The 17,070-nt window shown below is 40.3% G+C and overlaps 1 protein-coding gene across 31 annotated transcripts in view; it reads left to right on the top strand.

Moving 5' to 3' along the window:
- TENM3 (teneurin transmembrane protein 3) overlaps positions 1 to 17,070 on the top strand; it is a 1,319,439-nt gene that overhangs the window by 1,247,871 nt on the left and 54,498 nt on the right. For 19 of the 31 annotated variants that reach the window (XM_081208565.1, XM_081208576.1, XM_081208559.1 and 16 more), the window contains 3 exons: positions 4,321 to 4,347; positions 6,287 to 6,307; positions 7,221 to 7,367. In XM_081208565.1, coding sequence (XP_081064691.1) covers positions 4,321 to 4,347; positions 6,287 to 6,307; positions 7,221 to 7,367 — 195 coding nt within the window. The remainder of the gene's footprint in view (positions 1 to 4,320; positions 4,348 to 6,286; positions 6,308 to 7,220; positions 7,368 to 17,070) is intronic. The other 12 variants (XM_081208578.1, XM_081208558.1, XM_081208557.1 and 9 more) reach the window with 3 other exon arrangements.

The raw sequence follows: 17,070 nt of genomic DNA, 5'->3' as shown, positions 1-17,070 counted from the left end.
TCACCAAGAATATTCATAGCACAGTGAGCATAACAACCTTTGTAAGTTTTCAAGGCTACAAATTATGAAATTTCTCCAGTGCATCAGTCATTGTGCCCAAATCTGAGTATGAATTCACCAGCTTGTGTTTCATGGAATTAGCCATTGGAATTTGTGTCTCAGCTTTGCCTGCAAGTTTTATTTAAATTCCATTTTAAGTGGTAGGAAGGCATTTTTAATACCGGGTCAATTATTTTACCCCTAGCATGACATCTTAGCTTACAGTCATGTTGAAAAGCTGTGCGCAAAACAGGATAGTATTTTTCTTTTTTATTCTAGCCCTAGACAAGAAAGATCATGGTAAGTGAAAATATCTCGTAAAGGGCATGAATAAACTAATATGAATATGAATTTGTTATACTGCATTGAAAATTATGTCACTGCTATAATCCTTTATGACAGGGTAATCAGTAATAAAACAGTGCAGTGAGTACCAATTAAGGAACATCAAATCACTGAGCATGCTGTTCATGCTGATTTAAACAGGAGATGATTGGAATAAATGGATTTAATATATACTTTTTTGCAGGCTGTAGCTATTCTGTCATATCTACAGGAGCTAGCATATGAATAATCTAAGGGGGATACCTACTTATATCTCTAATGGAAGACTAATGAAAAGCATTAAATTTTAGAAAGCCTGCATTAAGACCTGTTGTTAAAAAAAAACATAATAGTAAATGGGAATTTTCCTGCTAGCTTTAATAGTTTATTGCTGGAGAAATTACAATGGAGATGAATAATTTTTCTTCTTGTTGCTATGCTTGTTTTCACTCTGCAGTTTGTTGATGTTTCTTACGTTAGTTGATTACAGAAGCTATTAGAAATCTTTTATCTTATGTGAATCCTAATGTATTCCCACCATGCCCTCCCACAATTATTGTCAAATTTCTTAATAGTACTAAGCCAACAAATTATATAATTCAAAATTTGTCTTATTTCCACCATTGTCATCTGAGAGATTTTCTTAAGAAGGTGTGAGGCTCAGGGGTGTTTTGGGGGGGGCAGGCTCATATTTTTTGAAGGTCTGAGCTTTTGCTAGGAAAGCAACTATATTTTTATAGTGAAATTTGGAATTTCATCCAGGAGGAAATGATACAGAGTGGAGAAGTAACAGGCACTACATAATCCTTTCTCTGCCTGCTTCTCAGCTCCATATCAAACTACCTTGAGCTATTTCCCCACCAGAGTTACAGAAATGTGTTTAACTTCAAAAAAGGGGTAAGTGCTGTGCTCTGTCTCTTTTCCATTGCACATCACCCTCCCACAAACATCATTTTTCTTGGGAAATAAATGGGATTCAAGTTTGTTACGCACCAAGCCTAATTTTGCCCTTCTATTCTCTGAGTATTTATTTTGGTATGGAGCTGTTATTTATGTACAGTATTAACTATATTTATACTTCCACCAAATTTATGTTAATTATTGTAAGGGTGGTATTCAACTATGTTTTACTCAGAATAGACCTACTGATATTAATGAACACGACTAAATTAGGTCTATTAATTTCAGAGGGTCTGCTCTGAGCAAAGAGTAAGTTTTGGAATATTGGTTGCAATGCCTTTGGCCATGGTTTTCATTTCCTCTCCCCCATTTCTTATACTGGAGCTCCTGACAGACCATAGGCATGGAAAATGAGGAGAGAGAAGCCAATTGGCAGATGATGATAGCATCATATTATCTTCCTGTCTAGTCTTTATCCCCCATCTCCCATCACACTCCTTCCAACCCTTTTGTACCATTGTCTTCAAACACAACTTAATGACATTTCTTACACATCTTCTCCTTCCACCTCCTGTAAACTAACCTTTTCTCCAGTCCAGATACTCCTCTCTGTTACCTACTCACCAGTTAGCTCTATAAGTGCTGTAAGATTCTCCCGTTAAATCCCACCCTAGTCTTCCATTTCACATATTCCCTTCAGCAAGCCACCTCTATACTTAGGATGTTTCCCAATGGGGGACTTAATATTGCCAACAGACTGCTCAGATATCTCACACACGCAGGTTGTTCACAACAGGTTCTTTTAACTTACTGTACTAGATTTTCTGTGGAAAAGATAAATCTAAATGAAATGATACACCAGTGACATCATGTGAACACTGAAAAATTTGTGTGCATGAACACTCATTCCCTAATGAACACCCTCCTGGAAGTACCCATGCTGTTTTTCTCCTCCCTTCCACCTTCCCACATCTTTCCTTAAATTCACCTCCCAAAGGTATGGCTTCCTTTTTCACTTATCCTTTCTGTGTCTTGCCTACAGACATTCCTATGTTCCACACTGGGTCCTCTACAATTCCATTTTATTCTTTCTTCCTATTCAGCGCATACACTGAGCCACTAATGGTATGGACACATGGAGCCATCAGTACAGATGTACATGACACATAACTTTTATCTTTCCGTATAGTCTGGTTCAAATCTTTCATTCTGCATGTAGCTATTGTAAATTGCACAGGGGTAGCCATGTTTATCTGCTGCAACAAAAAATCTGGGACTATTTCTGTTTTTATTGCTGTGTACCAATTGGAAGCAATGGCCAGGTGTGCTTCCTGCCAGCATCATCTAGCTACTAGTACAAAGCTTTCCAGATTTTTCATGCTGGTGACAAACTTTTTAGACACACATCATTTCACAACACAGTAATTCAGTTTTGCTAGTAAACCAGAGGGTAAACTAACTACTTTCCAGCCCAAGGAGGAGCGTAGGCAGCATTCATGCCACACACCTACACACTGCAGCAGACACACTAAGGTGTCACGACACACAATTTGGAAAGCTCTGATCTAGTAAGATGCCAACTTGTCTCCTAAAAGAAGTGAGTCACCAACTACATTTCACCAGTGCTTCAATGTCTGCCTTTTGTGCTCAGTTCACATTGCTGATCATCACTTACAGAAATCTATGTTTGTGCCTACCACACCTGAATATCCCATCGTAATCTCTCTTTAAGAGATTTGCTCATCAAGTTAAGATTCCAGGGATGCACCAAGCAGTAGCATTCTCCATGGTGCATCGAAAAATAGGCAGTCAGAAAGTGTACAGACTGGAATGGCACCAATTCAGTCCACCATCTCATCCTGCATAATGTCACTAATGACTCTTACAAAAAGGGCAAACCAGGTTCAGCTTCACTGATATGATCTTAGAGTGAATTCACACGTGCTGATTAAAGCTACATTTGGTAAGTGTTTCAATGAAACTACCTTCGTAGATCAGTCGATAGATGCTAGGCTAGGCTGTTGCCACTGCAAGTTGGGAGTAAATAAGCTAGTCACATATTGTCTGCTTTTTGTTGGTTTGTTTGTTTTGTTTGATTGACAATTGATATACTCCATCAGTGATTCTAGGTGCTTTATAGCATATTTAAGCAAAACAGTGCAATACAATGCATAATATACGGGTCACACTTATATTGAACTTAGCCTACAGTAAGTGACTAGAAAATAAGGCACATGGTGTGTAAGTAAGTTGCAGTGTTAAACATTAAGCAAGTATTATTTAACCACTGTCCTGTCTTTAAAAAACAGCAGCCAACCATTTCTTGAAATGACAGCTACCTGTGGGGAAAAAAAATAGACTTTCTCTTATTTTATGTTACATGCTACATTGTATATATGTATCTGTAACCTTGTTTCACTCTCAAATTTGAAAGCATCTGTTAGTTTCTTCTGCATTGCTAGGTACCGCTGCTTTCAATAAAATAATATAGTTCTGTGTTTTGCATAATTGCCTAAGTGCGCTGAGACAAATAAGTGGATTGCAGAAGTATATTGTTTCTTTTTTGAAGTAGTGATAATACAGGACAAAATTAAAATACAGTACTTTTTCTGTCCAGAATGTCTGAACTGTACACAACTTGGAAATCAAATATATGGTTCTTCAGTTTGGCCAAGCTGTAAAGCTCATGTGTTACGTAGCTGCTTTAACATGAACTGAAAATCAAAAAAAATTATGACTTTGGTTAGGTTTGCTCTACATAAAAGACTAGGCATAACAAAAACAGCTATAAAGTAAACTGTAGAGTTGGAAATGTGTTGGTTTTGTAGTCTGAAAACACATTTTTAAAATGCTGAGTGTTTAATCAAATGATGACTGTATATTTTTGCTGTAGATATAATAATTTACATTTTTAAACACTGGGAAACTTTCTATGCGATGTGAGATCTCATTTCAGCAAATCACTGCTCTTTCTCTGTGTAAATTCTGAACAATTCCTTTCCTACATTACTCTTCTGAAACGTCTGTCTGTTCTCTTTTTTCTTTTTAATTCTCAAGCTCACTATTTGGATAAGATAGTTAAAGGTACTGTATATTTGCTCTTCCTTGACATGCTTCCATGTATCTCTGTGTATATTATAGCAACCATTCCACTAGACTTGGCAAGTGCAACGTATTTTATATGTACTCCATGAATTATAAATTTCATTCATGTTACTTTCCATGTTCCTTGGATTTAAGAGATAAAGACTTTTAATGTTTTTTGTCACCTGTTAACATTTTTACTAAGCACTTTGTAAGTTTCACTATATCCTGTATAAATGGATTAGCTTTGATGATATCAAAAACTGAAGATAGCTGTGCATCTGCTGTTTGTGGTTTTTTTAAAGCCTTCTAGCTTTTGTTGCTTGAAGGAATCTCTTAGTCATCCTATACGATAAGAAAAAAATGAAATGTTAGTCACAGGATGAGAAAATGTCATAGCTTCAAGGATACATTGCAATAGAGATATGTGTGTAAAAGAAGCCAGTGGTGCCATTGGCCAGGATCCATGTCACACCATGGGTGGTAGCCCATGTAGACCTACTCAGAGTAGACCAATTGAAATTTCTAGACAGTGGATCTACTTGGGGTAGAACTTAGTTGGATATGGGTCCATATATGGGTGAAAAACACCGCTGTGCCTTCCTATTGTTCCTCACTGGGTCCTTGTCAGGACCTTGATGGCTTTGTGCCATGTGAAATCAGAACATCATGTGCGCTGCTTTGGATGCTGGCCATTGCAGCTGACAAGCTGCTTAAATTTATGGAAGCTGCGTAGTTGCTTTTATTTTATTTTTAAAAAATTGTTTATAAGCTTTTTAAAAATAAGCTTATATGTTAAAATATTTTATTGCCATTTACTAAGAAAATCTGTGTGAAATCAAATAATTATACTTCGTAGTTTTGGATTGCAATGGAAAAGTTGATTTAGCCAACTCTTCATTGAGCATGTACCACTAAACAGCGAACGTTCTCATATCTTCAGTTGTGGTAAAAGAAATGTGTTTTTGTTTAATTATCACAAGTACTCCCCTTTTTTCCAGATTGCCTTTCTTCTCTTCCTTATTTGTGCTTTTTCATTAGAGTATGGCAATATTCATGGCAGAATCCAGGCTTTCGTGTAATCACTCTTGAGTGCATTCAATTGTTTTCTGTAATTCTTTGCCAGTAGGACAGATAAAGCTGTGTGTCCTCTGTAACCACAGTGGAAGAAAAACATTTTAGAAGCAAAAAAATTTACCTTCTGCACATACAATTGAAAAGTGCAGATGGCAAATAGTACCTAAAGAAAAACTGGCAGCCAAATCTAATCTCAGCCTGGCATGATGACATGATATCCATAACTATAGCTTCATCATACCTTGTCATGAGATGCTACTATTATTCCCTTCCATCTGTAAGTACTAATTTTTGCTAGAGGCAATAACGGCCTTAGAATGATTGTTTCATTTGTGCTGCGTAAATGGAGAAAGAAGCACGTTAATAATTATTTAAGGATTCCTAGCAAAAAAAAGATGGTTTCAAGCACATGTGTGAATCAACAGAAACAGCACACTAGGCTAGTTCCCAGAGACACTAAACAGATACAACTTAATAAGGTAGTGGCACAAGTTATATTACATGCTGTATAGAGTTAGAAATAACTGCTTTGTCCTAAAATACCTGACTTGTAGCCACTGATCATAGTTCTGCTTCTGTACTTGCTTATGTGAATGTCTTACCGCAGTCATAGATAAGGAATACTAGAATTCTACATATATATACATTTATATATCTATATATCTATATCTCTATATATCTATATAGATATATACTGTTGTCATTCTCATACAGGTCATGTTGGCTGCATGCCAGTTTTTCCATCAGTAGGAAGTGACAGATACTGTTTTTGATGTACTGTTAGATGAAAAAAAGTAATAGATTTTGGATATATTAAATAATTTTAATTGTTTCCCAAATTTTCCCTCCTTGGCCATAAAAGCAGACAAGATAGGATATAAAGGTAACAGCACAAAAGCCTTAGGGAGATTGTCACAAAAGAATCACTCTCCGCTATCTGTCTTGAAGCACGTCACTACCGTGTTTTTGTTCAGTCTATCAATGTTTTATTGTGGTCCTTATGGTATTTCATTTTGTCCGTCCTAAGTAATCAAATACGCACAGCTATTACATTTAGTTGGAAATCCTGTCGGTCCTGTCCCATCCGTATGCAGCCTGAATCCTAATGTTTGTTAGAATAGATGCTAAGCTGCTTCACTATTTCCTGGGCTTTGCTTATTCTGTGAAAAGGAATGTACTTTCAGCATAAAGTATAGTCACTGAAACTGACCTATACTTTGTGCAATTATTTAATGCACTGTAATTTCACATGAACACATGGCAACTCTTGAGACCAGATAAAATTAACGTTGTTGAAAGCAGAGTGGCACAGCTACTTTGAAATTTCCAAGGATTTATTTAAAATAACGAGGAGCTTAACGAAATCTATACCATCAAGTAACCAGCAACGCATATACATCAAATAATTATTTCCTCTATAAATGCAGAACCCCTATCGTTTTGCCTAGAGGCTGTGTTGTGTACTATGTTATGGTCATATTGCCTGCTACTCTGATAAAGAACATGAAAACATAATTTTGTCTGGCCTGCAGGTATTTAGAGGTTTCTTGGATATATTTCCTGCCTGCACAGGTAAGTGGTGTCTCAAGTGTCAGACCAATCAAAGATGCCACTTAGTTAAGAATTAGAATCCCAGGTAATGTTGCTGCTACTCTCCATGTGCAATTACAGTATTTGTGCTGTTCTGAAGGCCTGTTCCCAGTAAGTGTCCCCTGTTCGTATTTTGATTAGATTTTAAATTGTTGTAATAGCTAAATCACATGCAGTGTCATTTTTTTTTTTGTCTGTTTTGACAGAGGGATGCCCTGGCTTGTGTAATAGCAATGGAAGATGTACTCTGGACCAAAATGGCTGGCATTGTGTTTGTCAGCCAGGATGGAGGGGAGCAGGATGTGATGTCGCCATGGAAACTTTATGTACTGATAGCAAGGACAATGAAGGAGGTAGGAGATGCAGAGTGAAATTCCTGCACTGCTAAAAAAAAATTGTAAAATTATCGGCTTCCCAATCAGGTGAAAAAAAGACTGCTGTGAGAATGATACAGAGCTTTTACTACCTGTGATGAGATACATGCAGGAATGTGCTACAACATTTATTGCCTTCATTTAGTATGCTATCAAATCCTTAAGAGATGGTTACAGCAGGCAAAATGTGTACATCGAAATCCATTAGTGAGCATTAAGTTCCAAGTGGTAGTATTTTATCTAAGGGCAAAAATAATACTGTAATTCAGAGAGCTTTATAATAAAGCTGCACACATGCCCAAAGTGAATAGTTGTGACATCCACATTCGGGAAAGTTTTTCAAGAGGTACAGATGTTGAGAAATAATTTAGTAAAAACTTCACATTTTTAAAAGATCCATTGTCAGCAACATTCTAATCCCACCAAGCTTCTTACTAGCACAACTGTTCCTTATCTGATCTCAGCTTTGACTCATTCCTGTGTTGTTCTTATAGCTCGTTATTGAAGGCCTTCCAGAATAATTTTTAGCAACTACAGCAACATTGCCACACCTTCCCCTGCCTTCCATCAATGCCTACTACTTTATCTCCTCTTTCCCCCAGCCCTATTTTCCACTCTAAAAAAATCATCTTCTGTGTACCTCCCATTTCCAGTTCCTCACAGTACCTTTTGCCTTTCTGTCTTCTGTCATTGCAATCATACATAAATACATATTTTTATTTCTATGCTACCCCCCCTCCCACAAACACATTTAAAAGGCCATGGAATGTTAATCAGACAAAGGTCTGGTTGAAGAGAAATATTTTTGCCTGGCACCTAAATATATGTAATGATGGCTCCAGGCAAGCCTCCCTGGGGAGAGCATTCCACACATGGAGATCCACTACAGAAAAGGCTTGTTGCCACCCATCGAACCTCTCATGGAGGAGGCACACAAAGAAGGGTGTCAGATTATTATTGCAGGGGCAGGGGCAGTTCATATGGGTAGAGGTGGTCCTTGAGGTATTGCGGTCATGAGCCGTTTGAGGCTTTATGGGTCAAAACCAGCACTTTGAATTGAGCCCGGAAACTAATTGGTAACTAATGCAGTTGGTTTCCAAACCGTCTTCAGATGCAGCCCTATGTATAATGCATTCCACTAATCTAGCCTAGAGGTTACCAGAGCATAAACAACAGAAGTTAGGCTATATGTCATGGAGTGGTTGGACAGAGAGGAATGATGGGAGGAACCAGCTGGGGAAGCCACAAGGGAAGAAGGTGGGGATTGGTGGTGGGGAAACAATGAGTGGTCAGAGGAAGAAGCGGAAGTGTTGGAAGCTGAAGAGTTAACGGGGCTTAGTGACTTGGGAGCATCTGTGGTGGAGAGAAGTCCAGAATCAGAGGCAGAAGCTGAAGCAGAGGAGGAAGGAGGCCAAGAGGCAGAGATGAGTCCTACTAGTGAAGAGTCATAGGTGTCTCCTTGCTGCGGCAAGCTGCCCTTCCCCCTTGTCTCCCAGAACCAGAAGAAACATGTAAAGGATGGAAGAGAGGTTGGTTTCATGCAGGCACAATCTCCGTTTGCTTGAAAATACAGTGGTGCCTCGGTTTAAGTACTTAATTCATTCCGGAGGTCCGTTCTTAACCTGAAACTGTTCTTAACCTGAAGCACCACTTTAGCTAATGGGGCCTCCTGCTGCCACCGTGCTGCCGGAGCACGATTTCTGTTCTCATCCTGAAGCAAAGTTCTTAACCCAAGGTACTATTTCTGAGTTAGCGGAGTCTGTAACCTGAAGCATATGTAACCCGAGGTACCACTGTAATTCTGGAGGGGAGGGGACTTTGAAGCTGGGGGTCATTAACAGGCACACATTTCCCCTGTCTCTCTCCCGACAGAGGTCATCATACAGGGCGAACAAAGCCATTTCTGTGTCAAAACCAGGCCTAAACCTTAACTGAAATGGATCTAGAAAATCAGTTTCCTTCAAAAGCATCTGATTCGAGTAGCAGGTAGTAGCAGCCAGATGGGATGGTATTTCTAGCCTATGTGGGTGGGCATGAGAGAAGCTGTTCATGTACGCAAGGGAAATGCTTTCTAGATGCTTAGTTCAGTTTACAGTGCCATGTACAGTGTGACTTGACTTGTATTGAAACACAGCCCGTGTTTTGAGTTACAGTGGTACCTCGCAAGACGAACGCCTCGCAAGACGGAAAACCCGCTAGACGAAAGGGTTTTCCGTTTTGGAGGCGCTTCGCAAGACGAATTTCCCTATGGGCTTGCTTCGCAAGACGACAGCCCATAGGGAAATATCCGGGACAGCGGGGAAGCGCAGCGCGTCTTCCCCACTGTCCTCGGACCTCCTCCGAAGCCGGGCGGTGGGGCGGGAACGCCTCCTCCCGCCGCCGCTGGGCTTCGGAACGATGCTCCGAAGCCGGGCGGCGGGGCGGGAACACCTGCCCCCGCCGCTGGGCTTCGGAACGATGCTCCGAAGCCGGGCGGCGGGGCGGGAACACCTTCTGAAGGCGGGCGGGGGGCGAAAGTCTTTGTTCCCCCCTGTCTGCCTTCCCGGGAGAGCGGAGAAACACAGCGCGTTTCTCCGCTGTCCCGGAGGGCTTTTGAAGGCAGGCGGGGGGGGAGCAAAGACTTTCGCCCCCCGCCCGCCTTCAGAAGAGGTCCAGGACCTCTTCTGAAGGCTGGCGGGGGGCAAAAGTCTTTGTCCCCCTGCCTGCCTTCCCAGGGGCTTTTAAATCGCCCTGGACAGCGGAGAAGTCCTCCGCTGTCCCGGGGTTTTTTAAAATGCTGGGGGTGGGAAGAAAAGCCCTTGTCTCCCCCCCCCCCCAGCCTTCAGAAGAGGTCCGGGGACAGACTGTCCCCGGACCTGGTCTGAAGGCGGTTTCCCTAGGAATGCATTAATTGATTTTCAATGCATTCCTATGGGAAACCGTGCATCGCAAGACGAAAAACTCGCAAGACGAAGAGACTTGCGGAACGAATTAATTTCGTCTTGCGAGGCACCACTGTACTTGCTATAGGGTCACATTTGTTGCTATGGCTAATTTCACTGACTGACCTGCTTTGCATGGTTTTGAGTTTTCTGTTGTGGTTTCACTGATTGAATTTCAGATTGTATGCTTATCTACATATCTGTAAACCTTTACGAGAATAACTTCGAAATGCTCAGTTCCTTAATAATGTGGTGTAGAATTGTGATGTAGAATTGCAGCGATGTATTTCGCCTCTACACTCATTCAATTGAATTATTTCCTTTTGGTTGCTAATTTTCGTTTTCAGCCCAGTTGTGGTCTATATTATTTTAGATTAATCTGTCCTGATAGTGTATATAGATGTGCTTCTTAGTGGCAGGAGAGTTTTCCGCATGTGCAGTCACTTACCACATGAGATGAGTGAAGTACTCCATGTGTGCTCTAGTCCCATTCTACCACTGGGTGCTGAATCTGATTCAACAGATTGGATCCCAAGATGCTGACCCCTGGGCCACATTTTTGTCTTCCAAAAATTTGCCATCCTAGCCTTGCAATACTAATGGGATGTGTTTAGTTTGGAGGTTCACTTTTTTTCTTTCTGGATTTTTGTTGTTTTATAACTTGTGGTGGCAACAGGTCCTTATCTGGGTTCTTTGATTCAGCAGCCTCGGAGATGGCATGGCAAAATAATCCATTTTTACCTGACTCCCCATTTTTGCTCTGAGCAGTGTGAGTGGTGGGACTATGGATATGGAAGTGGCTATCCTTCTCAGATAAGCCCTCTACTGCCTGGGGGTTTGGATTGTAGCTTCAGTGTCTATTTCTGCCAACATAAAAAACTGAACAGCTTTGTTGGGTTTCTGATTAGGTCTACCCAGCCCAATATAGCGAGTGAGCAAATGCTTCAGTTGCCTTTTTCAAAAACAAATATCCCAAGCATCATTCCTAGCCTCTGGTCATTTATTAGAAACCTAGTTCATTCTTGTGCCTCCAGCTTCTTGGTATTGCAAATCCACCATGAGATTGGCCATATTTGGTTGATTATACCAAGAATTGCATAAGCCTTATGCTTTGCACATGCTGCCCCATTGCTCCCTCTTTCATGCAGGCCACAATTAAAGCAGGAACACTATAATAACCATAGTTTCCCTTTTTATCAAAACTGGGAATCTGGTTACCACCTGAAGAACAAGCCAGGTTTAATTGTTTAAAGTTGCTTCTTGCCTTGTACCTGGTTAATTTTGAGTTTTTCTTTGTGACTTGAACAAAGAGGCTGCATGCATGGGGGGGGGAGCTGCATGCATATCTTAGCTTACTAAACCAATATATGATTGTCTGAATAGGTCTGCACACACACCTGTATATAAATTCAAGCATCTAGTAGGGAGTCTGCATGACATAGGACAAATTACGTTTTCTTAGTGAAAGCTGCTACCTTTGGATGTCATTGCCTTCCCTCCAAAATATAAAAAGGAACATAGATACCTTTCTTAATTTTTAAAATCTCAAGATTCTATATATGCTTCAGTTGTTATTCTTTAGTTACACCTTCCTTAGCAGAAGATGTTTAATATTTTCCTTTGTGTACTTGAAAGGTTTTGTATAGCCTCTGATTATTTTGTACATTTTCTCTTCACAGTTTCTAGTTATATCCTGTTTGAAATATGAAGATCAAAAGTGCATACAATAATCAAGATGAACCATGTGTTTATATGGGAGCAAACTGATATAATTAGAATTTTTATAAAAGCCCATAGTTTAGATTTTTGTTGACAGGTTGGACTTAGCCCTATGGGTTGAGATATTCTAAATGCAAGACTATCTTCTAGTACTATAATGATAATTTAGTGGACTTCAACATTCTGTGATTTTCTTTCAATTTCTTTCTTAATTCAAACAAAGATTGTTGTTGTTGAACCATAAGAGACAGGTGCAGTTTTTGGTCCCAACTACAATAGACTGATTATTTGGTAAAGGGATTTCACCTTTGTTATTTTACACATGGGGCAATAGAATACTTGGTAAAATGCACTAGCTGTATAAATACAGAGAGAGAGAGAGAGAGAGAGAGAATGAAAAATGTTTTTGCAAGTTAGAAGGAGCCAGATTCATAACCATCCGTCACTTGCTTGGGCAAGTAGCTGATAAACTTCATAGAAAAATAACAAACAGTGTGTCCCTGTATCTTGACTGGTGAAAATGAGATTCTTTTCCTGATTGATGTGAGTGGGGAGGCTTGTAAAAATGCATTTCCAGCTGATTAGTTCAGAAGATGTCAATCTCAAACAGTTTTATGACCTGCAGTCTACATGCCAGATGTACATTTGCTATTTATAAAGTAACAAAGATGAATGACTAAATTCGAGCATTCCTCTATGGCAACTGTGCTAAATATTGCCTGCAGGACAACATAGAGCAAACAGAGCAAAGCCCCCAAAAGCACATATTGCCAATATAGAGCTTTTAACAATTAATATACTGATACTAACATAAATTGGTTTAAGCCCAGATTGACAAGGCATTTGTCTATTACTCTGTTATTTTTAAGAGAATACGTTTTGAAGAAAATCATAAATGCATTTTAACTTAATTAGTGACAGACAACACAAAATATGTCAATAGGTTAATATTTGTAAAGTTTCAAAATACTTTGAGAAGAGCAAGCATCATTTCTCAAACTGCATTTGCAAGACATACATGGCAATCTCACCTGTATCTTAAGATGTGAACATACAGGAAAGCAGATAATGAACATGTTTTCTAAGCAGAAAATATACATGTTGGCAAAGTCACCAGAAGTGTTTACATTCTGGACTCCATACATATTCTTCTGGAAGAAGATAGTGTGTTACCCTTCTGTCACTAGATGTTCATGCAGTTTAACAAATGAAGTAGCCCAGAAAGATGGAAAATGAGTTATGAATGCTGAGCCAAAGCACACATTCTGATGTGTGTAAATAAATACATAATTAGCAATAATTTGTAGTTGTTGTAAAGGTAATTTGGGGATATGATGAAAAGGAAATTGAAGGAGGGGGATAGACGCATGTGTGCTATTTTGTGCACATACTACTAATCTCTTTGGATTGTGGTCACAGTGTAAAGTTTAAGATCTAGCTAATTAATCGTGTTTCCCTCAATGGCATTTAATTTAGTGGTGGCTAAAAACTAACAGAACAGTAAGGTTACTGTGCTAAGTGATGTATAGATATTAAGTGATAAATAGAACTTGTCTCAAAATAATTGCTACCAAGACAAGAAGATAGACACACAAGATAAGAGAAATATAGGACATAGAAGCAAAAAAAATAAAAAATTACATTTTACCGATTTCAGGTCAATTTCATATTTCCTTTCATTTTTCAGTGCACTGAGAAGCAGGTTGTATCATTTTTAGAAGATAGATAGGAAAATGTAGAACAGAAAAAAGATCATTTGAGAATGAGAAATAAGCAGACTGGTAGGAAATAATAAAAGGAGCTGAGGGGCAGCAGAGCTTGCACAGCTGACGCAGGGGAAAGCTTCTTCCCTGCACATCAGCTGAGCTGGTCACATGAGCTGGAGGGGTAGCTTCATTGAGCTACTCAGCTGATGCACTGGGAAGCTTTTCCATGCATTAGCTGAGCAGCCTCCACAAGCCTCTGGCTAACAAGGAGACCCTCACCAGAGCCTGAAGAGGATCAGTGGCGTAGCGTGGGTTGTCAGCACCCGGGGCAAGGCAAGTAATTTGCGCCCCCTAACCCGAGTGAGCCAGGTAGGGGCAGAGAGCTGTGAGTGCAAGCGCCCCCCCCTGATGTTGTGCCCGGTGCGGCCGGCCCCCCCCCTGCACCCCCACGCTACGCCACTGAAGAGGATGTCCTCTGGGCTCTGGGGAGGGTCTCAGTGCGAGCTGGAGGGGCAGCGGGGCTTGCTCAGCTGATGCACAGGGAAATGGCTGCTGCGCTACCCCACACATCCTCTTTGGGCTCTGGGGTGGGTCTCCTCGTAAGCTACTAGGACTCTCCATGGTATTCCCCATTGTATGTGATTTCATTGACTTGCGAGGGGGTTCAGAATCTAATCCCCACGTAAATGGGGATTCACCTCTGTATTTAAATATGTTGTGCATATGTGTGAAATACGCAGGTTTGTATTCACTATGTTATGTTATATAAGCTGGTATTCATCATTAACTGATTTGCATTAAGATTCAATTTGCTGAACATATATTGTGTTCTCATATATATATATATATATTCAGCTGAAAGAGCAGCTGAAATTACCTCTGCTTGTAGCAATGTAGCCTTTCTTCTAAAGGAAAAAGAATCCATCTTCATAAATGTTCTTAAATATTTAAAGCTGACTTGCAGCTCAAATGCTTTAAATATGCTCCAAGAAGCAGCCAAGCTGCAGTTACCTGCTTCTCTTTCTAGAAAACCAAATAACCTCACATAAAAGCTACTTTAAAGGCCCCTTGGAAATTATTTAATATTTATAAATCAGCAATATGTGTGTTAGCTATATCTGTGCTGGCATTGAAATGAAATTCTGCAGTGATTTGAAATCTGGTATACTTTGAACTTCTCAAATTGCAACAGTACTCAGTATCAATTCACAAAAAATTGTGGGTACTTTGTTGCTGTGCCAACATCTGCATAAAATCTGAATTTCATTGTGGCTTTTAGAACTTGTTTGCTTTGTACTAACGCATCACTAAGGACCCAGAAGTATTCCAAGCTACATCCTGCTCCTTCATAGGCAGTGTAAGCCCCGTCAAGAACAGGCCACCTACTATCCATCTGGTCCAGGGAACTGTCCACTAACAGTGTCTCAGTTTTATCTGGATTAAGCTTCAGTTTGTTGGCTCTCATCCAGTCCATTACCGAGGCAAGGCAACAGTCTAGCACATTCACTAGGTAGCACTGAGAAAAGCCTCTATCTGAAACCCTCGACAGCCACTGCTAGTCAGAAAGACAGTATTGAATGTGTTGCCCTCCAGATGTTTTAGGGCTCAACTCCAGACAACTTGGCCAATGGTAAATCATGATGGGAGTTGTGGTCTTTCTCTCTCACCATGTGATATGACGAAGGGGGGAGTATGCTTTATTGTTTCCCAACTTACCTAGAATAACATACCTGGGGTTCCTAGGTACTATCCCCTTAAGGCACTGTCTAGACTTTGCTTAGTTTCAACAGAGTTACTCTATCTTGCACCTTTCAGCTATTCTCAGAAACCTTTTTAGTAACATTGAGGGTTCTAAATTTGAACCAGCAGTGACAAGGCCAGCTAATTCTTTTCATATTCTGAGCATGCATATATCTTCATGTATCACATCAAGGATCAGATTTTCCTCTTGGGGGAATTGCAGCTGGGGAAATAATCACTTGTAAGCTGTTGGCATCATTGTGAATCTCCACTGGATGCATGAGGTGTTTTTGGCCCTAATGCTTAGATCAGGGAGGGTTCATATATATATATATATATATTTGCTTTCGTAGATTTTCACGGGTACAGGAATGCAGGTTTTGGTGTCTTCGGGTATCTTCCCGTGTAAGAGTTGGGGTGTCTATATATATATGCAGGTTTTGGTGTCTTCGGGTATCTTCCCGTGTAAGAGTTGGGGTGTCTAGGCGACGTTTCGACGAGGTCTCACTCGTCATCTTCAGGCTGGTGCTTTCGGCTTCTTGTTACTGGAACAGAGCAGGATCTCAGTGTTTGAGTTCCTATAAATACTGTTGAGGGGGTGTGGTGTATAGCCTCCAACGTTCTGGGCAGAGAGGAAGTTCCCAGGTTAGTGTGTCTTTTCTTCTTTTGTTCATTAATTACTTGAGGGATATCTTGAGTGATTTCTTGAGTGATATTCTGAGTACCACTTAGGAGGGTCATTAGGTGTGGATTAGTTGCTAAAGCTTTCGTGTCTTGACCTCTTGAGCTTGTGAAGAGTTTTTTCTGAGAAGATGGCTGTACTGCACTTAGTTGTGCTCTGGCTTGGCTTCGTGTATAGGGGCGAGCTGTGGTTTTGTGCCCTGTGCCAGCCAGATCTGTGTAGGGATTGCAGGGGGGTGCAGCATCCGGAGGTGCCACTATGGTTTGGCTACTGGATGGTGTCTGTAATTTATCTGTGGAGAGGGTCTGGGTTTGGGTCTGGTGTGGATGATTGGAGATGGCGTTCTGTGTGCCTCTGGTTCTGGTGTCGGTTTTTGTGGGGAGGGCTATTTTCCAGATGTCTGGCAGGCGGGACGTATCGTCACGCTTGTTCATGTTGTGAGGGTGTTTCTCTATCTCGATGGCTTCCATGATTATTCTCTTGTGGTGGTGTTCCATGTTAAAGAGCAATTTGGAATCTGAAAAATTAATTTCGTGTCCAGCACCTCCGGATGCTGCACCCCCCTTATAGCTTAGGATCCTGAAAGTCAGGATTCTGACAGTTGACATGTTAACTTGGAAAGTAAACTGGTTTTCAGCCTTTCCTTGGTGTGGTTATGCAGTTGTGATGTTTGCATTATATTTATAATAACTGTGTTTTTGTATGCACTTTTTAGATATTCATCCAGTTCTGTTGTGTGTGTGCTATTTCTCTTATTTATTTTGTCTCGAGTTTCTTTAATATGCAAATTTATATATGCCACATTTGCAACATGGACCCTCTTCTTCATTGCTTTCAGATTATTACTTAGCACAGTATCTGTCCTTTATTCCTCTGAAAGGCCTGAAATAACTTCTAAACTTCTAATATCTTTG

Source organism: Podarcis bocagei, assembly GCF_964188305.1.
Source record: "Podarcis bocagei genome assembly, chromosome: 9".
NCBI classification, from domain to species: Eukaryota; Metazoa; Chordata; class Lepidosauria; order Squamata; family Lacertidae; genus Podarcis; species Podarcis bocagei.
Note: the sequence above shows the minus strand (reverse complement) of the source record. Positions and strands in the feature narration are given on the sequence as shown.